The 25,234-nt window shown below is 38.4% G+C and overlaps 1 protein-coding gene across 3 annotated transcripts in view; it reads left to right on the forward strand.

The window, feature by feature from the left end:
- Nucleotides 1-25,234, forward strand: part of PTGFRN (prostaglandin F2 receptor inhibitor) — an 83,456-nt gene that overhangs the window by 24,573 nt on the left and 33,649 nt on the right. For 2 of the 3 annotated variants that reach the window (XM_074188538.1, XM_074188539.1), the window contains exons 2-4: nucleotides 3,392-3,760; nucleotides 6,253-6,666; nucleotides 16,681-17,064. In XM_074188538.1, the coding sequence (XP_074044639.1) occupies nucleotides 3,392-3,760; nucleotides 6,253-6,666; nucleotides 16,681-17,064 (1,167 nt within the window). The remainder of the gene's footprint in view (nucleotides 1-3,391; nucleotides 3,761-6,252; nucleotides 6,667-16,680; nucleotides 17,065-25,234) is intronic. The other variant, XM_074188540.1, reaches the window with a different exon arrangement.

Below are 25,234 nucleotides of genomic sequence, written 5' to 3' on the forward strand. Positions count from 1 at the left end.
ACCTAGAGAGATGGAATGATTTACCTAAATCACACAGCTAAGTTAACCAGACTAGGTTCCCATCTTCTACTGCAGTTCTCTTTACTGGTCCAGCCTAGCTCTCTAAATTAGAATAAAGAACCCTAGATTAAGAATTAAGAGGGGCAGCTAAAGCACCAGCCCTGGCTGGAGTCAGGAGTACCTGGGTTCAAATCCAGTCTCAGACACTTAACAATTACCTAGCTGTGTGGCCTTGGGCAAGCCACTTAACCCCATTTGCCTTGCAAAAAAACTAAAAAAAAAAAAGAATTAAGAGGATAAGTAGTTTTAAATCTGCTGCTAGCTAGCTGTGTGACCTTAGGCAAGTCTCAAGTCTCTGACAACTTCCTCTCCTGAATTCTTTAGTCTTAGAGAACTGATACTTTTTAGTTCTTACCATATTCTACATCTCATTCTTTTCCCACATCTTATCTTGTCTACTGTGGATATCTGTAAAGCCTCTTGAGGTTTGAGACTTTCTTTTATTCATCTTCCTGTCCTCCCATGATTCCTCTTGCACAATTGAAGCAGTCAATCTTTTGATATGAAATTTAGTCATAATTCGAAGTGAAGTCTAAGCTAGACTTTTTTTTTTCCTGGATGGGCTGTGACAAAACTGCTGGTAGTTATTTCAAATGATTTAGAAGAGGAAAACCAACTTGCTGCTTGTATGGAGGGACTTAATGGCCTAGTAAAACTAGAACAATGATTAAAAACGATTGCAAAGAACTTTTACAAGTATTATGGACTCTATAAACTGAATAAGAGTAACATTGATGAGAGTAGAAATAAAAATATATTTTTTAAAAATAGGGTTTAGAAAGGCAGATAAATGATTTAGTATTCCTTGATTTCAAATGATGTCCTTTGTTTGCCAGAGCTGAATATTAAGATTATTATTGTATCAGTAGTTCTTTGCCTTGGAATAAGATGCCCATTGCTTTTCTCTACCAAGGACAAAGTTTGTTGTTATTGTTCAGTAGTTTCAGTTCTGTCCAACTCTTCATGACCCCATTTGAGGTTTTTCTCAGCAAAAGTATTTGAGTAGTTTGCCATTTCCTTCTCCAGGTCATATGACAGATGTGGAAACTGAGGCAAATAGGGTGAGTGTCTGAAGGTAGATTCAATACCTCAATACCTTGAGTGTCTGAAGGTAGATTCAAACTCAGGCAGATGAATCTTCCTGATTTCAGGTCTGATACTGTGCCACCTAGCTACCCAAAGACAAGTTTGGACAAGGTTAATTACCTGATTATTCTAGAGGTAGCAGAAATAGGGACAACAGGTAGACAACTCAGCTTTCTTAATTTTCAGTATCAATAATCATAAGACCATAGATTTAAAGCTGGAAGGGATCTTAGAGGTCATTAAATCCAACCTCCTCCTCTATACAGATGGAGGCACAAAGAGATATCATGTGACTTGCTCAGGTTCAGCCAATCCGTATTTGAGGCAGAATATGAGTTCAGGTCAAGCCTCCTCCTTGCTGCCGCCTCACTGGCATGAATATTCCCCAAATCACTGATTTTTATTTAAAGGGGGACACATCTTCGTATTAAGCCTATTTGGGATATTTCATTTGATATAGCCAGTATGGAACACCAGACTCAGGGAATGCTTACTTCTATAACCATTTCTAGTGCTGGACCAGGTACAGCCTCTATGTTGAAGGTATCTAGAAACTCTGTGTACCTAGCGTTGCTTTATTGCTAGCATTCAGGATCCCTGAAGGTTCCTAATGCCAAGGGAATTTCAGATTTTTTTTCCTTCAAGTGTTTACTTGCTTCAGACTGTGTGCAAAGGAGTATATGCAGATACTATGAACAGAACACTTAAAAAGCTTTGCCTCACTTTCTTTTGCCTTGCCTCTCTGCCCACTGTTTCGCCTGAACCCATTATTGTCAAGGGCTTCACAAGATTTCCCAGTTGAAATGAATGGGTAGAATTCAGAATATAGACATCCTTATGAGTTACTTGCCTTTTATCATTACTTTTAGATAAGGGAGTCAGAGCAGACAATTAAAACACAGTAGGATCATCATATTTTTGACATTAACTATAAAACATGCCAGGGGACCATTGCTTAATCATTTTATTATTAGATATAGCTCTCAAGTTAAAAACAGTCATGAGTTAAAGAAAAATCACGTCCTGATTAGCCCCAGGAAATTGCTCTAAAAGAGAAGAGAGGTGAAGAAGGGTGGAGCATGGAGGGATAAATAATTGATGAACTGAATCCCTTCCTTTGGGCTAAAGTCTAAAGTATAGCAGGATGTTAGAGAATAACTGAGAAACTGGAAGAAAAAAACAAAGCTTTCCCAAAGGATATACTTAAAATCCTTTGTCAATCTTAGCAAAGTGAGTGTGTGGAATTCACTAATTGGAATGGACAGTTCTTGGTACAGTTCTTAAACCTTGATGAAATGATTCTTCTCCTATGGGGGGGGGGGGGGTTGTTGTAAGGCAATGAAGTTAAGTGACTTGCTGAAGGTCACAAAACTAGGTAAGGATTAAGTGTCACAGGTTGAATTTGAACTCAGATCCTCCTGACTCCAGATTCATTGCTCTATCCACTGCATCACCTACTTGCCCTTGAAATGATTCTTGAAAACATTTTTTCCTTATAGTACAAATTGTGGTTATTTTTATATTGTGAATGAATGAATGAAGCATTTATTAAGTGCTTACTACTGGGGTAGCTAGGTGGCACAGTGGATAGAGCACTGGCCTTGGAGTCAGGAATACCTGAGTTCACATTCAACCTCAAATGTTTAATAATTACCTAGCTGTGTGGCCATGGGCAAGTCACTCTAACCCTATTGCCTTGCAAAAAACAAAAAAATAAGAATATATAGTAAGTGCTTACTAGGTGGTTTAGTGGATGGAGTGTCTAGCCTGGAGTCAGTAAGACCTGAATTCAAATATGACCTCAAACACTTACTACCAGTGTGACAAGTCATTTAACCCTGTTTGCCTCAGTTTCCCCATCTGTAAAATGAGCTAGAGCAGGAAATAGCATATCACTCCAGTGTCTCAATCAAGAAAATTCCAAACCAAGTCACAAAGTGTTAGACACAACTGAAAATAACTGAGATGTAAAAAAGGTACTGGGCTAACCACCAAGGTTACAGATAGAAAAGACAGTTCTGCTTTTAAGAGGGGGAAGACAGTCCATGTAGAAGGTTTCATTTATAAGTCATATGGGAAGGTCTCTTGGTCCTTAAAATGCAAAGGCAAAGCAGATGGGCAGGCCATTTCTTAAATTCATGACCAATTTCCTTTGGTATGGAGGTACAAGAACATTCATGGGTTCATCTTGTTGATCCCTAGGATGCCTCAGTGACTGAAGGTCTCTCCTTCCATCTCATTGCAGCTGTTTGCCAGGGGCGCATTGTGAAGATCCCCACTAGAGACCTGGTCCGCGTGGAGGGAACAGAACTGGTCATTCCCTGCAATGTCAGTGACTATGACGGCCCCAGTGAGCAGAACTTTGATTGGAGCTTTTCTTCTTCTGGGACTCGTTTTGTGGAAATAGTGAGCACATGGGAGGCGGCTTTCACAGCCCAGCCATACCGGGAGCGACTACAGAGAGGGGAGATCCAGCTGAGACGGATCGGCAATGATGCTGTAGAGCTTCATGTCAAGAACCTCCAGACCACCGACCAAGGGCAGTACAAATGTTCCACCCCCAGTACAGACGCCACTGTCCAAGGCAACTACGATGACACAGTGCAAGTGAGAGGTATGTTCTGTGCAGGGAAATTCCCCCTGGGAGCCTTAGCCCTTGTCCTCTCAAACTCTGCTGTCTTGGCTAGCTATAGGAAATTCAGGTGTAACATTTGTGGACTCAAGCTCCCTCATCTTTTTTCTAAATTTTTTTTCTAATTTTATTTATTTAAAGCAGTGGGGTTAAGTGACTTGCCCAAGGTCACACAACTAGGTAATTATTAAGTGTCTGAGGCTGGATTTGAACTCAGGACCATCCTGATTCCAGGACCGGTACTCTATCCACTGCCTCACCTAGCTGCGCCCTCCATTGCACCACCTAGCTGCTCCCCTCCCTCATCTTTAAAAAGGGAATAAGAGGATTTTATAGAGATCTTGTGGTTCCCTGGAAAAAGTACTGGATTTGCATTCAGCATGAGTGGAGTTCACCTCTCATCTAGATCTAGGCCTAAAGGTTGCCAAAGGTAATCAAAAGAATGAGTTTTCTATATGGCCCATAAAGCAGGGTGGGCATGGGGGGATAGGCTCAGGCAATCCCTTGAGGTCTTTTCCAGTTCTGTTCTGTGAAGACACATCATTTGACCAATTAGACTCTATGGTCACTGAAGTAGATTTATGGTAGAGCACTGGACCTGCAGTCGGGAAGAACAGAATTCAAATCTAGCCTCAGACACTTACTAGCTGTGTGATCATTGGCGAGTCACACTTAACTATGATAGAGGAGAAGGAGAAAAATAAAGATGAAGAAGTTGTTTGACCCCGGGCATGTCACTTAATGCCTGTTGTCTCAGTTTGTCATCTGTAAAATAAGTCATAAGGTTTTCCATAAACCAGTGGGCTATATTTCCATAAACTACAAAGAACTAGGTTAATCACTTTATGAATGTGATCTCATTTTATCCTCACAAGTACTCTGGAAAGTAGGTGCTCTTATTATCCCCATTTTATAGGAAACTGAGAGAAGCAGAAGCTAAATGACTTGCCCAAGGTCACACTTAGTAAGTATAAAAGAACACAGATCTTCTTGACTTCAGGCCTGTGTTCTAGCCACTGCACCACTTAGTTGCCTGCCAAATAATTAAAATAATGAAAAGATAAAGGGATAGCATCATGGCCAGCCAGTCAATAAACATTTATTAATTTCCTACTATGTGGTAGACATTGTACTAAGTATGAGGGATATTGAAAAAGGCAAAAGGCAATCCCTGCCTCAGAGTCTAATGAAGGAGAAACAACATTGAACAGACTAGTTCTAGAATAAATTGGGAATAATGAATCAAAGACACTAGAATTAAAGGGGAACAGGATGGGCTCCCTGAGTAGAGAGGAAGGCTTGGAAGATGTGCATTTAAGTTCATTGGAAGAGGTGGAATTTTAAGAAAAAAATACTGATGTCCACTGACAATCGAATTTCCAATTGGATACAAGGAAGTGGATTGGGTAACATGAATGACTCAAGATGAAGAAACTATTGTGACTTTTCACCTCTTCTTTCTTCATATGTCCCTCCAAGCTACGTAGAAAATCCCACCAGGCAGTTCTAAAAATAGCTTAAAATAAATTATAGTCCAGAAAAAAACATCCCCAGGTGTCCAATCATCCAATCAAAATCATTTTTTTGTTTTCAACTCATGTTGTTGGCAGGAAACCTAGGAAATCTAGACCTCCTCCTTCTGACCCATGGAACTTATTCTCTTCCCCCTACCCAGAGTACAATAGACACACACACACACACACACACACAAAAGGAAGAGAGACAGACAGAAACAGAGAGAGGAAAGAGAGAGAGAATAGAGAGAATTGTAGTTTTCACCACACATAAGTTCATCTCAGTGGTCATTTAGATCAATCAGTTAACATTTATTAAGTGTCTATAATGTGCCCAGAACTCTACTAGAGGACAGGGATATAAAAACAAATCAAAAGAATATCTGTCCTCAAGGGATTTACACTATTCTGGGACAATGGCAGATTGTGAAGGGGTTCTTTCCCCCATATTCCTGGGTTTGGAGGTAGCATTCAGAGGGAGCAAAATGATAAGCTCAAGATTGGGGACTTTCCTAATCTTTTCTTCCATAATTTCATTCTACATTGTCTTTAAAAAGTCCCAAAGATGGAACCAGAGCAGAAACTTAAGATTATCATCATTGAAAACAAATTGAATTATTGTGGTTCCTCTTCCATCATCAGGACAAAAGGATTATTTTTTAAACACATTAATGAAATATCATACCATAAACAGGGTGCTTTCCTATAAATGGGGAGGGAATGAGTACTGCAAGCATAGGATTTGGAGTATTTGATTCAGGGAAGAAGAACAGGAAGTAGAGGAAGCCAGTTGCACCGTTAGAACTGTTGGAGCTGTGAGTGATGCCCAGTGGCTAGGACCCCTGGCCAGGACCTCTCAGCAAGGAAGGAAAGATAAGAGTGACTGGTGCTTGTAGAATTAGTCCTGGGCTTTTACTGAGGATGCTCGGTGATCCTAACGATTTTGTTTTGTTGGAACAGTGCTTGCTGATGCTCTGCAAGTGAGCTCAAAGTCCCAACCTGCTTCCTCCCTGCGCCTGAGGGACGGGGATTCATTTGAACTCCATTGCTCTGCTTCTTCTGCCTCTTTGGAACATACGCATCTCTCTGTGACATGGGAGCTTCATCGCGGTCCTGCCCGGCAGAAAATCCTCTCCTTAACACATGAGAATAGGTTCTATCCTGGCCCACAGTATGAAAGTCGCTACCAGAGTGGAGATTTGCGTCTGGATACCTCTGGAGAAGATGTTTACCGCTTGTCTGTGTCTCGGGTGCTGCCAGTAGACCAGGGTACCTACAAATGTGTGGTCAGTGAGTGGATTGGAGAGAAGGGTAAATGGCAAGAAATTCAAGAGAAAAGCGTGGATGTAGCCACTGTGACAATCCAGCCAATAGGTGGGTTTTCAGCATCTGTATATTTGTGTATTTTATCTCTTATTTGGGGATGATGTCATATCCTAGATCTGAGACCTCATTTTATTTTTTTAATTTTTCCCAATTATATAGATAATTTTCAACATTCATTTTCTATAAGATTTTAGTTCCACATTTTTCTACCTCCCTCCCTCCCCTCCCTTCCCCCATGTCACAAATAATCTGATACAGGTATACATACACAGTCATGCTAAACATATTTCCATATTCATCATATTGTAAAAGAAGAATTAAAACAAAAAAGAAAGAAAAAAACATAAATTTTTTAACAAGTAAAAAAGAATGTGCTTTGGTCTACATTCACATTCTATAATTCTTTCTCAAAATATGGATGGCAATTCCCACAAGTCTTTTAGAATTGTCCTTGATCATTGTATTGCTCAGAAGAACTAAGTCTTTCATAGGTGATCATCACAATGTTGCTGTTAATAAGTACAGTGTTCTGTTCACTTTGCTCAACATCAGTTCATGTAAGTCTTACCAGGTTTTTCTGAAATCTGCCTGCTCATGATATCTTAAAGAACAGTAGACTTCTATCATATTTATATTTCACAGTTTGTTTAGTCATTGCCCAATTGATGAGCATCTCCTCAATTTTCAATTCTTTGCCACTACAAAAAGAGATAACTATAAATATTTTTGCATCTGAGGTCTTTTCCTGTTTTTTTTTTTTAATGATCTCTTTGAGACATAGACCTAGTAGGGATATTGCTTGATCAAAGGGTATGCACAGTTTTATAGCCCTTTGGGCATGGTTCCAAATTGCTCTCCAGAAATACTGGATCAGTTCACAACCCCACTAATAGCATATTAGTGTACCAGTTTCCCCATATCTCTCCAACATTTATTAACATTATTTCCTTTTTTTGTCATTAGCCAATCTGATAGTTGTGTGGTGGTACCACAGAGTTGTTTGAATTTGCATATCTTTAATAATGATAATAATATTTTCATATGACTATAGATTGCTTTAATTTCTTCATCTGAAACTATCTGCTCATATCCTTTAACCATTTACCAATTGGGGAATGACTTGTATTCTTATAAATTTGACTCAGTTCTCTCTGTTTTAGAAATGAGGATTCACTTCTTATAATGATAAACTGTTTAGATTTTTCACTTAAAATTCAGCTTCTGACAATTCCTTTAAGCCCGCTGAGTCTCTTTATTTAGCTATGAAATGAGGCAGATTGAAATAGGTGACTCCTCTGTGTCTGTAATCCTGTGATCTCTTAAACTTACCAGATTTGGGGAGAGGAAAGTATCCTTGAGTATCCTTTTTTCTTTGGTCTTTCTTCTAAATCCCTAGTGGGGCTTGTAGAACCAAACATAGTATTTTACAATCAAGTTTGGAGCTGAAAGGGTTCTTAGAGGACATTTAGTCCAATCATTTCATTTTTACAAATGAAGAAACTAAGACACAAAGAAGGGACATGATTCCCAAGTTACCATTGGAGGTGGAAATTAGTGCTCTTTCCACTGTACCATGATGTCTCCAGAGTGAAGGTATATTAACCTGTTATCAAGATTAACTTTCTTGTTTGGTCCACTGACCCTTGCATTAGGGTTCCTGATTATATCTGTCTAGTTCTGTGGGGAAAATCTTAACAGGTATTTGAAAGTTCTTTATCCAAATGTCATTGGGCATGATATAGCTTTTTAAAATTATATATGGATTATTGTATTGGTAACACCATACTGGTAAATATAATTCAGTGCCTGAAAGTGATATCAGGGAAGTTGACATCAGGAGTTTCTAAATAGGCACAATTTTGTGAATGGTAAAACTTTCCTCTCTGGGAAATCTTTGATCCCATTTTGATCCTTGGTCTCATCTACTTTATGGATCAGGACTGTATAGAAAGAAGAATATATTTACAGAGGCTTCAAGATGCAAATATCCTTGGTACTAGCACATGTGATTTCTTGTAAGGCCCTTTTTAGGGCCCAGATTTTTATCTGTCTTTATCCCCCATGTTCCATTGAACATGAAGTTCAATCCTCAGTGATGATATACCCATAAAGACAATAAACCTCTCAATATATGGATTCTTTTCAAGAGATTTCCAAATATTTTTCAAATACAAGGTTATCTTAGCATATCTGGTCGCATGTCACTTGTATCTCCATAAAAGTTTAACAGTTTTAAGAGATGAACAGGACCTCATTGATGACAATCTATTCTAAAACATAACTGAAAAATAATCTTCCCAAGAACCCCCATAAATAGCTATGCAGCTTCTTCTCAAAGACTTCAAATGAGGGGAACCCTCTATTTCTCAAGCTAGTCTTCTCCATTTGATTATCTCTCTTTTTCTAGAACTCAAGAGATATCCCTCATTAGTCATTCCATTTTTTCTTTTAATTTTTTAATCTTGTCTTTTGTTTTTATTTCACCTTTATTTCTACCTGTATCCTTCTCCCTTGCCCTTCCTAGAGAGCCATTCCCTGTAATAGAGAATTAGAAAACAGTGAGAGGAAAAACCAATTCAATAGATCCAACAACACATCAACTAAATCTGACAGTATGTAGAAACCCTGACCTCTGCAAAAAAGAGAGGGAGTTTCATTTTTTTCATTTCCACATTAGTCATGTTGTAAAAGAAGAATCAGAACAAAAGGGGGAAAACCACAAGAAAGAAAAAGCAAAAAACACATAAAAAATGAAAATAGTATACTTTGATCTTCATTCCAACTCCATGGTTCTTTCTCTGGACATAAGTGGAACATTTTTCTCAACAATACCAAGCTTGTTCTTTTTTTTTAGGGTTTTTTTTTTTTGCAAGGCAAATGGAGTTAAGTGGCTTGCCCAAGGCCACACAGCTAGGTAATTATTAAGTGTCTGGGACCGGATTTGAACCCAGGTACTCTTGAATCCAGGACTGGTGCTTTATCCACTGTGCCACCTAGCTGCCCCCCAAGCTTGTTCTTTATGATGTTCACACTGATTTTGTTACTAACATTTTTTTCCTCCTCTCTTTACATTAATATATTCATTGTACATATTTTTTCCTGATTCTGTTTAATTCACTCTTCATTGGTTTCTATAAGTCTTCTCAAGCTTCTCTATATTCCCTATATCATTCCTTGCTGGGCAGTGATGCTATTACATTCATTTGCTGTGATTTGTTTAGCTGTTTCCAAAGTGATAAGGCCTCTTCTATATAGGTAGATAGGTAGTTACCTGCAATAGTGAAAGACTTTTCCATATTGGGAGTTCCTTATCTTTCACACATTCTGTTTATTCTAATGCTCTTTCAAGTTATGTGTTCACTCTTTTCAATGACATTTGGATTACTATTCACATTGCCATTACTATAATAATTTGGTCTCTTGATCTCATACTCAGCATAGTGTCATACCATCAAGAGGACTTAACTTTACTAAAGACTATTGATAGCATTGATCACCTTGGGCTCACTACATTCATTTCTGTGTTTGTACCCTGACTTCCCTAGATTATATTTTCCACCAAGGCTGTTTGGGCTTCCATGAATCTGGCTGTCCCAGTAACCTTTCACATCACATGGATTTGTCTAGATCTGTTTTAGGTCATGATCCAACTAAGAGTTCTTCAGACCAAGAATTATTCCTTTACCAGTCTTCCTACATAGCCTCTAATGATGCTCAACATGATCCTCTATATGGAATGATCTCTTATTCCAAAATAATGGATGCTCCCCATGGCCTACAGTGATCTATATAGTATACTTTGCCACTAGTGCCACCTTTAAACACTTTTTAATGGGGATGGACTGAGTCAGACTCATTTTTCTTTTTGCCAGCATGAGAGTCATATCGTTCAGACTTAGAGAGCAGAGACATGAAGCATTAATCAGTCATTGATTGCAGAAGTTCTCTTCCATGCCAGACCCTGTGAATGGTGCTAAAGATACAAATAACAATGAAACTTTTCCAACTCTTAAGGAGCCTACATTCTAATGAGGAATTAATGGGAGAGGCAGGTGGTTATACCAAATGACCTCTCAAGGCCTTTCCAAATTTTAAATTCCATTATTCTAAGACATTTCCTTTGGAGAAAGAATTGCACTAGCGCAGGAAAAGTCTTTATATGCTGGACCCAACTTATATTGGGTCATAAGTGCTAACTGAAATTTTCAGTGAGCATTTACATCTTGAAAATCAGCAAATGTTACATTGATTTATTGTTCTGTTGATTATGTAGATTTAAAATAATAGAAAAAAATTAAAAATTAAACTTAAAAGATCAGATCATAGTTCATAGATTTAGAACCTCAGGGATTATCTAATTCAACCCTTTTGTTTTACAAATGAAACTAAAGCTCAGAGAGGTTGGTCATCCAAGCAGGAAGCTGACAATGGTTAATTTGAACCCATATCTTCTGATTTCTAGATCTAGAATTCTCTCTACATAGTCTTTCCACACTATGGTCATTGAATTTATAAGTAGCTAATGTAGGTGGCTTTCAAATAGAATGCCTCCACCTAATTCTGGCTTTCAAATAGAATGCCTCCACCTAATTCTAAAATGAAATCTTTTGGAAAAGGAAAAAAGATGGTGGTTGACATGTGCAGCCAAAGAGGCTGATGTGATCTTAGACTGCATTAATAGAGGGTAATTGCCTAGAATTAAAGAATTGATAGTTCTGCCTCTGGTAGAACAAAATGAATTACTGAGGTCAGCTTTGGTCACCCCATTTTAGGAAGAACTTGGATAAGCTGGGAGTTTTCCACATGAGGGAAAAATGAGAAGGGTCTAGTTACTATGCCTCACTAGGAGGCCAACTGAAGGAGTTAGGGATGATTAACAAAGAAATGGAAAGACTCAGGGAGCACATTAGAGTTGTTTTATTTACAAAACTAAAGGGATTAGTCATCTTCTTTTGGATCCAAGAGAACAGAACTGGTAGCACATGATAGAATCAGCATAGATATAGACTTTGACTGGAAGTGAGGGAAATTTTTTCCTAATGGATCTATCTAAAAATTGAATGGGTTGACTTAGGAATGAGTTCCCCTTCCCTGGAGATCTTTGTGCAAAAGCTGGATGATCACTTGTCTTGGATGTTGGAAGAGAGAATTTCTGTCATGGTGACCCCTTATATCCCTTACAACTGAAATTCTAAAATTAAGTATATTGAAAAATATAAATAATTGGGTTTTGTAAGAGTTAAAGTGGTGGGTAAAATGTGACCCATAGTTGAACCAATATGATAGGCTAGTGAAAAGGAGGAGGAAGTGCTTAAACTCTTGGTGAAAGTGCTTCTGCTGGTTCTTACTTTATTTTTAGGGGAGGGGAGACATTTTCTATTCAAAGGAATGATGCTGATCCTCTTAGTAGTTATCATGACCCTGCCATCTGTGGATTGACTTTCCACAGATAGCTTTAATTTCTTCATTTCAAAACTGCCTATTCATATCCTTTGATCATTTATCAATTTGGGAATGACATGTATTCTTATAAATTTGACTCAGCCTCTCTATATTTTACAAATGAGTCCTTTATCAAAAATACTAGCTATAGGGGCGGCTAGGTGGCGTAGTGGATAAAGCACCGGCCTTGGAGTCAGGAGTACTTGGGTTCAAATCCGGTCTCACACACTTAATAATTACCTAGCTGTGTGGCCTTGGGAAAGCCACTTAACCCCATTTGCCTTGCAAAAATCTAAAAAAAATACTAGCTATAAAAATTGTTTCCCAGCTTTCTGCATTCCTTCTAATCCTGTTTGCATTGGTTTTATTTGTGCAAAAACTTTTCAATTTAATGTAATCAAAATCATCGATTTTGCATTTTATAATGTTTTCTATCTCTTATTTGGTCAAAAACTCTTCCCCCTCTACAGATCTAACAGGTAAACTATTCCTTGTTCTCCTAACTGGCTTATGAGATCAACATTTATATGTAAATCCTGTATCCATTTTGACCTTATCTTGGTAGAGTGTGAGATATTGGTCTGTATCTAATTTCTGCCATACTGTTTCCCAGTTTTCCCATCAGTTTTTGTCAAATAATGAGTTCTTAGCCCAGAAGTTGGAGTCCTTGGATTTATCTAACAGTAGATTACTATAGTCATTTACTACTGTTTCTTTTGTATCTAATCTATTCCATTGATCTACCACTCTGTTTCTTAACCAGTACCAGACAGTTTTGTTGACTGCTGTTTTATAATATAGTTTTAGATCTGATAGATCCATAAAATAGTTTTAGATACAGCAAGCCACCTTCCTTGGCATTTTTTTCATTAATTCCTTTGATATTGTTGATCTTTTGTTCCTCCAGATTTTTCCTAGCTCTATAAAATAATTTTTTGATAGTATGATTGGTACGGCACTGAATAAGTAATTTAATTTAGATAGAATTATCATTCTCAGTTTACCCATGACATTTTACAATTTCTAGATCTGACTTTATTTGTGTGAAAAGTGTTTTGTAATTGTGTTCATATAATTCCTGGTTTGTGGAGTGACTTTCTATATAAATAGAAATAGATCAGTCACCTCCCCTATTCTCCAGCAGACTACTTTTATTTCTCCCTGCCTTCAAGTCTCTCCTCCCCCCAATTCATCTTTCATTCTTGTTCAAGGTCATTTTCTTAAAGTGCAGATGTCATCCCCCTACTCAGTAAATTCTAGTGTTTCCCTGTTAACTCTAGGATTAAATATAAAATCCTCTAGTATTTAATGACCTTCACAATTTGATCTCTTCCTACTTTTCTAGTCTTAATCTATTTCCCTTCTTGTATTCTTGTTATTCATTCATTTCAGTCACATCCAACTCTTTATTGTGCCATTTAGGCATTCTTGGCAAAAAAATTTCTCATTTCCTTTTCCAACTCATTTTATAGGTGAGGAAACTGAGGGCAACCAGAGTCAAGTGACTTGTCCACAGCTAGGAAGTGTCTGAGGTCAGATTTGAACTCAAAAAGAAAAGTCTTCCTGACTCCAGGCCCAGGATTCTATCCACTTCACCTTCTTGTTCTCTACAATCCATCAGAAACGACTTTGCTATTCCTCCCACACAAAAATTCATTCCCTGATTCTGTGTCTTTGCACTGCAATCCTCCATGCTTGAAATGCTCTCCTTTCTAACCTCCACCAGCTTCCTTTTAGATTCAGCTGAAATCCCACTTTTTGCAAGAGGCCTTTCTTGGATTGCCTGTCTCTAATGCTTTACCACTGAGATTCCCTCCAGTTATTGGAAGCATGGATAAGTGTTTGTTTCCTGACTGATAGTATCATCTCTACCCTAGCTTTAATCTTCACTTTTCCCCAATCATTTGGTTCTTTCCTTGCTGCTTACAAAGCCACTCAGGTCTCTTTCATGTCTTTCTTAAAAGAGGGTAGTTTCTCTCTAAGTGTTCACTACCTTCAAATTTTCCCCTCCATCAAAGATTCTACACTCAGAGCAAGGAAGGGGCAGAGGCTCCCAAACCAATGGCAGGTAGTGATCTTGCTCTGTGGTTTGTTTATAGAAGACAAAATTCAAGAGGAAGTGGAAATCACTGTGTGGTTGAAGAACATAAATATAGGTTTATGTCTTAAAGTTGTGATTTTCAAGCTGGAGCACCAGAAGTTTTCCTATTCCTGCTGATAAGAGCTATGGCAGAAGATTCAATTTTCTGTTGAATTACTAAAAATGTTGCAAATGTATTAGAACTTTTGTCTTCAACATTTACTAAGTGTGACATAGATGTAAGGCAGCGAGCTAGGTGCTGGCAGTGCAAGGATGTGTGTGGGCTCTAGCAAGACCTCAAAGATCTCACTATCTCATAGGAAAGGCTATAACTTGTACATAAATAAGTCTTGAGACATATAGAACGAGATGCAGTTAAAAGAGGGTCTGGCAAGGTGTCATAAGAAATTTGCACATGCTTGTTTGAAACAAGACCATCTCTGCTTCTTCATTCTAGAAGGTTTAGTCCTATGATGCTTTCTGTCATAGCCTTATCTTTGGAGACTAGAGATCATTAGATGATTAGAGGCAGCTCTATAGCTAGAGCTCTGACTCTGGAGTCAGGAAGATCTGAATTCAAATCTGACCTTAGACACTTACTAACTGTGTGATCCTGGGTAAGTCTGTTAACCCTGTTTGCCTCAGTTTCCTCATCTGTAAAATAAGGATAAAAATAGAGGCACCTACCTCCTTGAATTTTCATGAGTATTAAATGAGACAATATTTGTGAATGCATGAATACTGTGCCTAGAGTTTAGTTCTCTTCTATTATATATAGGGGAGGGTAAAACCATAAAATAGATTGGGAAAAATTGGAGATTTTCATTTCTTCTAACCTAAGGCTACTTGTAAACTTCATTTAAGTCCTTAAATAGTGTGTCAGAGAGAAGGAGAAGGCATTTATTTATACATAGGTGTGCATCTGTATACCTAATATGCATATAGTCACATCCATAAACATATAGAGATATATATATGTGTATATTTATAGACTGAAATGGGATATAACCTTATGACATTCCCTTTCTCTAACTCTAAAGTTTATTTCTCATTCTCTCTTACCCAAATGGACTTTGAAATGAGCCTGAAAAGCTAGTTTGAAATGTATTTTAGGTTTTGTTTAGACTCAGATGAAAGTTATTCACTTGGGAGGGCTTGAGCTTTTTGGGTTAGGATTCCTTCCCTACCCCCAACTGGGCAACAACCTCACTTTGTCCTACTCATTGGGTACAGCTGTTACCACTGAATAACTTTTGCCAGAGAACCATAGAGATATGCTGAGCCATTAACCTCTTGGGAACAGTTAGTTATTTCTCATCTGTGTAATTGTTTCCAGATCATCATCAGTAAGCTGAGTGTTGTTGTACTTAAATTACAGATGTTCAACTTCTTTTAAAAAAAATAGACTGAAGTATCACTAAGTGGAAAGCTTTGGAAGCAAATAGTGGAAACTCCATCTGTGGGGCTGCCATTGGCTAAAGCAAGATACACCAAATATTATATCCAAATATAGTCAACTCCTGATTAACTACCCTATTGCATTGAAGCTGACTTAAGTTATAATAATTATTTATCTAGAGCTTTTTAATAGATTTTTATATTTGATTTCTTATGTGGGTATGTCTAATGTTTTTGGAACTGATCTTGTTATGAAGTCACATCGGTGAAGACTTACAAGGAAAGTCATCTGACTTCTTACCATTTTGGTCTCTTTGCTCTGAATTCTCTGTGCTGGAAAGAGAGAGCATCACTTTTCAGACTAATGTACAGTCCGAGCTTACTTTGGGTTCCTTTGTCTCTAAAGTTACCAAAGTTATGGTCCATACATACTTTCCCTGAGTTGGAGGAGATAGTTTAATCTTTGTTTTTAAAGGTTGTTTTCATTTTAAATTCAACCTTATAAAGGAGTAAGAGAACATAGTCCCTTTTATTTGACAGATATTTGGGGGTATCTATGACGTTTCTCAATTTTGTTAAGAAGAATTTTTTTTTGCAAGGCATATGGGGTTAAGTGGGTTGCCCAAGGCCACACAGCTAGGTAATTATTAAGTGTCTGAGGCCAGATTTGAACTCAGGTACTCCTGACTCCAGGGCCAGTGCTCTATCCACTGCGCCACCTAACTGCCCCTGCTAATAAGAATTTTAAAAATTATATTGATTCCCTTCAAAAGGAATAAGGGAGAGGAGAGAAGGAGAGAATTTGGAACTCAATTTTTTTCGGAGGGGGTAAGGCAATGGAGTTAAGCGATTTGCCCAAGGTCACACAGCTAAGTAAGCATTAAGTGTCTGATGTCGGATTTGAACTCAGATTCTCCTGACTCCAGGGCCAGTGTTCTATCCACTGCACCACCTAGCTGCCCCCAAAGAACTCAGAATTTTTAAAAAATGAATGTTAAAAAATTTTAACTTATAATTGGGAAATATTTAATGAAACAAAAACATTAAAAGTAAAAAAAAAGAAGCTAGAAATAAATTAATCTAAGGTTTGAATAGTTTGATTTATTCAGAATTTCCCAATATTGTTGTTTAATGTTTTTAAGCCTTAAGAGCAACTATCACCAAGAATAATGTATCTGTGACGGAAGGAAATGACCTGGATCTTACCTGCAGCATTGCAACGGATCAAAAGGATGATATCCAGACTGAGGTCACGTGGTACTTTAGCAAGACACCTGACAGCTCTTTGCCCGATGCTCACATTTTGGCAAACCTGGACCATGATTCCGTGGTGCACAGCCCATTGACGGTTACCTTAAATCGTGTGGATATGCAGTCATACCGCCTGCTAGTACGGGATGCTAACAAAGACAACTCTGGCTACTATTTCTGCCATGTGGCTCTCTGGGCACCTAGGCATAACAGGACCTGGCAGAAGGTGGCTGAGAAGATGTCTGAACCAGCTGCAGTGGAGGTCACCTTTCTGGGTAAGTGATAGAAGTCATGAAAAGGACTTTTCTCCTCTCAGACAAAATTATTCCCATGTAGCACTGGCATGGGCATATTAAGGGGATCTGCTTTATTTTGGCTTCCCACATATCAGCAGAAATGAACTTTTGACCAGGTACATCCTCAACCAGGGATGAACCCAAACTGAATCTGGAAGGCAAGGGAAGTGTTTGGATAATGAGGCCTCAGTTTCAATGACTTCATTGAAGGGAATTTAATCTCCTTTTGCTGCTCAGATTTATAGCATCAGGGTGTTCCTGAATGGCTCTTTGAAACGAATCCTCATCAGAGAAAGGATGGAGTATCATTCTTTCTTCCCTTCTCCTGCAACTCCTAGGAACAGTGGCAGGAGCTCTGAGTTTATCTTGGTGCTTTTCCAAAAGCAGAGAGAAAAAAAGAAGAGGATTTCCTTACTTAAGAGGGACCGGATTTTCCTTTGAGTTCCCCAGAATCCAAAGATAATTTTATTCCTCGATGTCAGATTCAGGAACCTCTATACTTTGTCAGATTTTTTTTCTAACATCCTTGGCTGGCCCCAGAGAAAACTAGATGAGGCAACACCGTAGGAAAGTTTAAGCATTGCTTCCAGAAGCATTCACTTCTCTATGTGGTGAAGAAGGAAGAGCAAGGGGCCAGAATGTATATCTTAGCCTGTGTAACTTTCAGCGAGTCTTCCATTTTCATTTTTCATCTGGATCACAATGTTTTATTTCCATTTCCTCATCTGCTTGTACTACTTAAATACAGGGAGATATTAGGGGAAGTGTTTTACAAACTTTAACGTATTTTAGAAATGTGAATTATGAGCTCCCATATGGCAGCTTTTAAGAAATGATTATTGATATCTTTTATATCACTTTATTTCTCAGTATATTCCTACCCCACCCAAAGAATCATTCCTCATAACTAAGAATAAAAAAGGGTAAGGGATGAGGGAAGAATAGGGAACAGTTTGACCTAAACAAACCAAATCCAACATTATAGGCAATATTTTACCTTCTAACTTTGTAAGTACACTAAAGAGGATTAAACTATATTCTGTCCTTTTCTACCCTTAATTTCCTTCTCTCCTCAAAGCGCTACCCCCAAACTACATCTTTAGGCTAAAATAATCCCAAACTCTTGAACTCTCCCTCCTAAATTCCCTTTTCATTGTTATTCCAAGTGAAATTAGCCAGGCTAAATGAAGCAGGCATTGAAAGAGGTCAGCTTGACCTTTTTATCTTTCCTCCCCTCAAACTGAAAAGGAGACTGTTCCAATGAAGGAGAGACAATGGTGGACAAATATGCTTCAGATTTAGTACTACTGTTCAGTCATATCACATTGATCATTTTTCTTTTTTTAATTCTGATAAAGAGAGATTAGATATGTCCCTCTGCATTGTCATATTGAAGGGAATCAGCCTACCCTAGTGCAAAGAGCACTAGACTTAGTGTGAGGAAAGAACTGAGTTCAGTGCAGCTGCAACATTAATCCAGTGACTGTAACTAAGTTGCTTCATTATTTTTGAGCTTCTTTTTTTTATCTGATGATAACAGTGCCTTTACAACCCACATTTCAGGGTGCTTGTAAGGACGGGCTTGATAAGCTCTAAAGTGCCATACAAATGTGGGTGGTTGACATTAAGCAAGAAACTCACATTCCATTATTTTAAGACCCTGATCAATGCTTTGAAGATCACATTAGCCTTTCCTCTGCTTGGTAGAAACCCCAGGACAGGATCATGACCTGCCTTCTAAGCAAAAGAAATTCAGGTAATCAAGGAAAATGCTCACTGAAGCCCTTTGGCATCTCTAAAGTCAGTCTTATCTCATTATTTATTCACTTGCTGTATGATCTTGGGGAAGTCAGGTAGAGTCAGGTTCCTCATCTGTAAAACTCAAATAAAAATCCTTGTATCGCTTATCTTAACGGTATCATGAAAAAAAGCAGGCCACATGGCAGTCTTTGATATGCTATGTCAATGCCAATTATTATCATTATAAATAATTAGGCATGCTTAACTTTTCCTCAGCTGTGTGATTCAGCTGCATAATTGTTTTCTAACCAGAAGTCTCAACTGTTGTCAATTTCTTGGGGGTTCAGACCCCTTTGCCTTTTTCTGTCCCTCCTAGACTTCTGAACATTATTGTCCCATGGGCCCACCTTCCCTGGGTGCAGTGGGGAATACATTGCTTTACTTTGCAAGCTCAGGCGTGTTCGTAGCTGTAGAGCTGAAAGTAACCTCAGAGGTTATAGAATCCAATGCTCTCATTTTACTATTGATGAAACAAGCCTAGAGAGGTTTGTGAAGAACTGCTACATGACAAGGAAATGTCTATGGTGGGATTTGAACATGGGTCTTCTGTGAGTGCAGTGTCCTGATCATGCTTTCATTGTTTTCATTTGAGAGGAAGATAAAAAAACAAAAAGGTAGGAGAGGATTGCAGCCTGAATGCCTTTCACTCTCTAAATCATCTTCAGCCTATGTGGTGTTTTTTGTTGCTGTTTGGTTGTTTTCTGTCATATCTGATTCTTTATGACCCCAATTTGGGTTTCCTTGGTAGAAATATTGGAGTAGTTTTCCATTTCCTTCTCTAGTTCATTTTTTGCAGATGAAGAAACAGAGGCTAACTGGGTTAAGGGACTTGCCCAGGTAAGAGTTGGAAGATGAACTGGATTTGAACTTAATGAGTCTTCCTGATTCTAGGTGCAACTCTCTATCCATTGTGCTGCCTAGTCACCCTCCTTAGCAGGGCAGTCCTTCGAGATCTGAAGAGCTCATGTTTATCTGGGAGCCTTTTTTCCTGCCATCCAAATCACGTGTCCAACACATAGGGAGGTACTGAACTGGAACAATGTTGGCCCAACCAGAACTCTCCTTAGCAACTCTTCAAAATAAAACAGATGTTGTCAGCACCAAAGGAGGATTTTTCATCTCTTGAGCTGAATTTGTTCCACAGCTCTGATCCCTGGGCATGTTGTGTGATACCGTCAAATCCCAAACACTGAGTAACCCCCACTCCTGAGTTCTGAATCACTGACTGAGCGTCTTGTTTTAAGTGGATTGCCTGCTTTCCAGTTTGGGAGTCTTTGAAGGCCCGATGCATTGATCTTAGCACATGGGGGCTGCGGGGCTGTCAAATTACAGGAAGAACTCTTGTGGGAGACGTTTGAGATTCTCTTTCGTGGAAGGGAGTGATTAGGGTCTGTGCTTTCCAGAGAGTGAAAAGGAAGGAAAAAAAGACAGAGAAGGAGGCAGCATGGCTAACAGGGCTGTTACATTCCTAAGGCTTTTGTGTTGTGTGTGTGTGTGTGTTTGTGAGCTGGGGAAAGGACAAGTGGCAGAATATTACTGTTTTTAAAACCATGTACAATGATTGATCATCTGATCATGTGTTTATGCATAGTTATATGTATATATATTATATATGTATGTGTTAACATGCATATATACTTAGATACATTCACATGCATATTTATATATACATGCATATTTATACATACATGCAGATCAATGCATATGTGCATTCTGATATATCCAGAGACACTAATAGATAGTAAGCACCATATATGCATATAAACATATCCCATATGGTGTGTGTACATATGCATCTAGATATCTCTCTAAATGTGAATAGATAATAAACATACATACATGGGAATAGTATAAAATGTATACATGCACACATGTGTATATTTGTAGTGTGTATATATGTGCATGTGTGTATAAACACTCATACAATCTAGATAGATATTCACATATGCACCAAGAGAGACTCTAATAGATTATAAATGATTTCTATTCATACATATACATGCATGGGTGCATATATGTGCATGTGAAGATATTCATACTCATAGACACAGAGAATATATACAGATATAGCAGAATATATAGCAATCAATGCCAAACCATAATAAACATTATATCTCCATACATGCAGATATGTGCTCAGAAACACATACTGTAAATAGCCAATTATATGCATATATGCATGTATGTGTGTGTGCACAACACACATTTGGATATATCCATAGATGCTAATAGGTAATAAATATGTATGTGTATACAGTGCTTGTGTTTTATATGTAATATATATCACACACACATATACATTCACACATACCTATATATATACATGTATTGCATACCCATGATCCAGATAGGTATTTATATGTATGCATGCATCAAGATAATCACCAATATCTATTAAACATAATCTATTCATATATACACACATGTGGTCATGTGTGTGGACATGCACACTTATAAAAATTCCAGATATACATGATACATAAACACATTCATCCAGATAGTTTGGCCAAAAATATTAAGAGATAATAAACATTATATGTCTATATGTATCATGACTGTCCCTCTAGGGGAAGGTAGCAGACCTATGACTTCCTTGTCTCAGAATTGCCTAGGCCATAGAAAGACGAAATAATCTGTCCTGCATAACTTAGTCAATATATGTCAGAGACAGACCTAAAACTTGGGTCTTCCTGACCCTAAAGTCTGCTCTGCTTTTCATGAGTCAGATGAGTTTTATAGTTGTTGAATCTTTTCTATGAGTCCTTTGGGGATTTTTCTTGGTAGAGATACTAGAGTGATTTGCCATTTCCTTCTTCAACTCATTTTACAGATAAAGGAACTGAAGCAAACGAGGTTAAGTGACTTGCCCAGGGTCACACAGCTGGCAGATATCTGAGGACAAATTTAGACTCAAGTCTTCCTGACTCTACTGTGCCATTAATTTCATGATTTACTAAGTATACAAGTATTCTAATATGGTACGGTATTATGTTTCCTATATATGGGATTGCCATAGTAAGTGAATTTGGAATGAAGAGGTCCTGCTTTCCAATCTTTTTTGTGCTAGGGTAAATTTACCTAGGGTAAATCGCTTCATCTCTTGGGCCTTGACTTCTTTGTGGGTCAAGTTTGGCAGTTGGACTAGATGATTTAAATCCTGTCCATTTCTGAAGCCTACAAGTAAATGAGCACACACACACACACACACACACACACACACACACACACAAATGCACATACTCACATACACAATGTCAGAGCAATGGTTGTAGGAGGAAGAAAATGTGTGTCTGTCGTCTCTGAGATAGCAGGAGCAGCAGTGATTTTCCTCTCATAGACTATTCACAGATATTCACAATAAGCAAACCCATAGGGAACACAAGGGAATGGAAAAAGTTGCTGCTGCTGTAGCAGCCCTTGCTGCTTCTGCATTCTCTTCCATAGACGTCTTCTTCCCCACCCCCATGTCCACTATATACTGCAGCTGCTTACACAGCTGGCCCAAGGCATGAGGGCCAGAGCCTTCAGGGATTTGCCAGTCTGTTCCTCTACCCATAAGCCTTTGGACCCCATCTGCTGATACTGGGACATCTGGGGTGTTTGCATTATGTAATAACAAAATAAACCCTATACCACTTAGGATAACTTAAAGGTGATTCAAAAGTACATTTTAAAAATGTATCCTTTGGAAGAGAGGTTTATGAAAAGTGTCTGGAAAGAGATAATCTTAAAGCACTTTATTCAGCTTCTTTCCCAATTATTTAGACCCATTGAGTCAGAGACCATCCAAGGCAACCAGCACAGCCCTTGCCTAGCTATTTCTGCAAAAGAATAGCTAGCAAACCTATGCTAAGGCCAATTTTCTGAATGGTTTGATCATCTTTTCAATATTGCCTTCAGGAATCCAGTTGCCTTCTATTCCCCTGCCTTCACAACTCACCTTTCACACTGAACCAGTCCATTTACAATAAACTATTTTTTTCTAAAATTTTATTTATTTAAGGCAATTTTGTAAAGAATAATTTGCCCAAGGTCAGACAGCTAGGTAGTTATTGTGTCTGAGGTCAGACACCTCTGACTCCAGGACCAGTGCTCTAGCCACTGCACTACCTAGCTGCCTCCCCCCAAACTATTTTTAAAAATTTGTTTCAGGACCTCCGTCTTCCCTGATCTAAGTAAAACATTCTCTTGCTAATTTAATGTAGGACTCACCAAGAAAAAGCCATTTTATTACTTTCTTCCTGCCCTGGGTGTTATCTCACCCATTCAGGATTTGAAGCAGAGTGGTATTCACAATAAGTAATATTCTAAACAAAGAGATTTCATGAGAAAGTGGATCCATCCTGAAGACATGATAGGGCAATTTCAGGATGCAGTATAAAATCAAGTATACCTTGAGGAAAATTTGTGGCTGGCCTTCTCATCGGCAGTTAAATGCCATGAGAGGATGATCATGAGGTCTTGCATTTATGGGGCAATTTAGAAAGTGTTCTCTTTCTAGTAGCCTCTTGAGATTGGTGGTGTGGTTTTTATCCCTGTCTTAGAGAGGAGAAAATTCTGAGCCTCAGATTGGGTGATTTGCTTGAAACCTCACAAACAGAATATAGTCGATTTAGGGACCCCAAGGTCTTTTACTTCAGCAAACTCTAGTTTAAGCCCTACCCAAGCCAGAATTATTGAGATATTCCTACTGTAGGGAAGGACATTGGGGTTCCCTGAGTACCCCCTAACACTTCCTCCTTCCTCCTTTACCCTACTTTTCCACAGAGTAATGAGAATAAATTTGTGTACTTAACTGTCAGTCCATTCTTCAGCTAAAAAGGATTAGGGTGTGGGCTTTGATGTACAGGCTAACTTAGCTCAGTCTCCCTGTAGCCTCTGGGCATAGGACATATTAATGAAACTTTCTTCTATTCTCCTATCCTGATCTTTCTCTTCTTCCTGACATTACAGCCAGATCTTTGAGAGATCCGCCCTTGGTTGTGGGTTACTCTCATTATACAGTAAGTCTGTCCTGATAATCCCTGGTCCAATTCACCTTTGGATCCACTCTAAGTGCTGCCAAATTTTTTTCCTTGACAGAAGCAATAATTCTTCTACATCACTGCCATTTGCCATTTTCTAGTTTAACCCAGATAATACTTCTTAGTATTCTTTTCTTTTCTATCAAGCAAAGGTTAGAAAGAAAATGGCATAATAGTCCTCACAGTTTCCCTTAAGCCAGGGAACCTGAGAGCTGTAAGAAAACCTGTGAAATCATTTGGTCTGACGGGACTCAAAATTCCATAAATCTAGGAACTTTGGGGGATGAATTAATTAAATTAATTAATTAAATTTATTTGTTAACCAAATATGGCAAGCTAATTTTTAAGTTTTGGCCCTTGTCATGGAAAAAAAAGGTTCCCCATTCCTGCCTTAAGCCTTTCGATTCTTTTTAATTCCAATGTAATCTTTCTGTTAATTATTTTCTGTTTTTCCTATTTATAGATTGTTGTGCATATATCTATTTGCATTTTAGCTCTCCCATTAGACTGTAGGCTCCTTGAAGGCAAGGACTGTCTTTTGCCTCTTTGTATCCTCAGCACAGTATCCACCACACCATAGGTTCATAATAAATGTTTGTGGATTGACTAGGTAAGTGGTTTATCAGACTTGTTGCTCTTGGAGCCAATTCTTGCCAGGCTGCCAATGCCTTCCAGTCATTGGCCAGTATACTGAAGGGTGAAAATAACCTCTTGGGAGAAGGTCGCTTTGGTGTTTGATTCAATGATTCATTTTGCAGTGAGGAAGGCAGGTTATAGCACTTTCCTGACAAGTCTGCAAATAGTAACTATTCATGTGTTATTTTTTAAAAGGCAAAGAAGCAAAATGACCTCAGGGATTTTTCTCCGAAAGCCAAGTTAGGAGTCATGACTGGGTCAGGATTCCTCCATCCCTTTGTCCCATACCACAGACAGCAGCACGTCCTACTTTATCTCCAATTCACCATCATAGCCAACTGGTGCTCACTCTGAGTCATCAACCAAAGAGTAAATTATGTTCAGCCTGTTCTTGAGAAAGGCAAAGAAGAATCTACTACAATTTTTTAAAAAAGAGATCCTGGGGGGCAGCTAGGTGGCGCACTGGCCCTGGAGTCAGGAGGACCTGAGTTCAAATTTGGCCTCATACACTTAATAATAATTACCTAACTGTGTGGCCTTGGGCAAGCCACTTAACCTCATTTGCCTTGCAAAAACCTTAAAAAAAAGAGAGAGAGAGATCCTAATGTAGAATTGAAAAATAAAAGGCTCACTCTTAGCTATTCAGAAACTAATTCTTTACTATTATTAATAACTGGTTGTTACTTTTC

Source organism: Macrotis lagotis, chromosome 5 (assembly GCF_037893015.1).
Source record: "Macrotis lagotis isolate mMagLag1 chromosome 5, bilby.v1.9.chrom.fasta, whole genome shotgun sequence".
Classification (NCBI taxonomy): domain Eukaryota; kingdom Metazoa; phylum Chordata; class Mammalia; order Peramelemorphia; family Peramelidae; genus Macrotis; species Macrotis lagotis.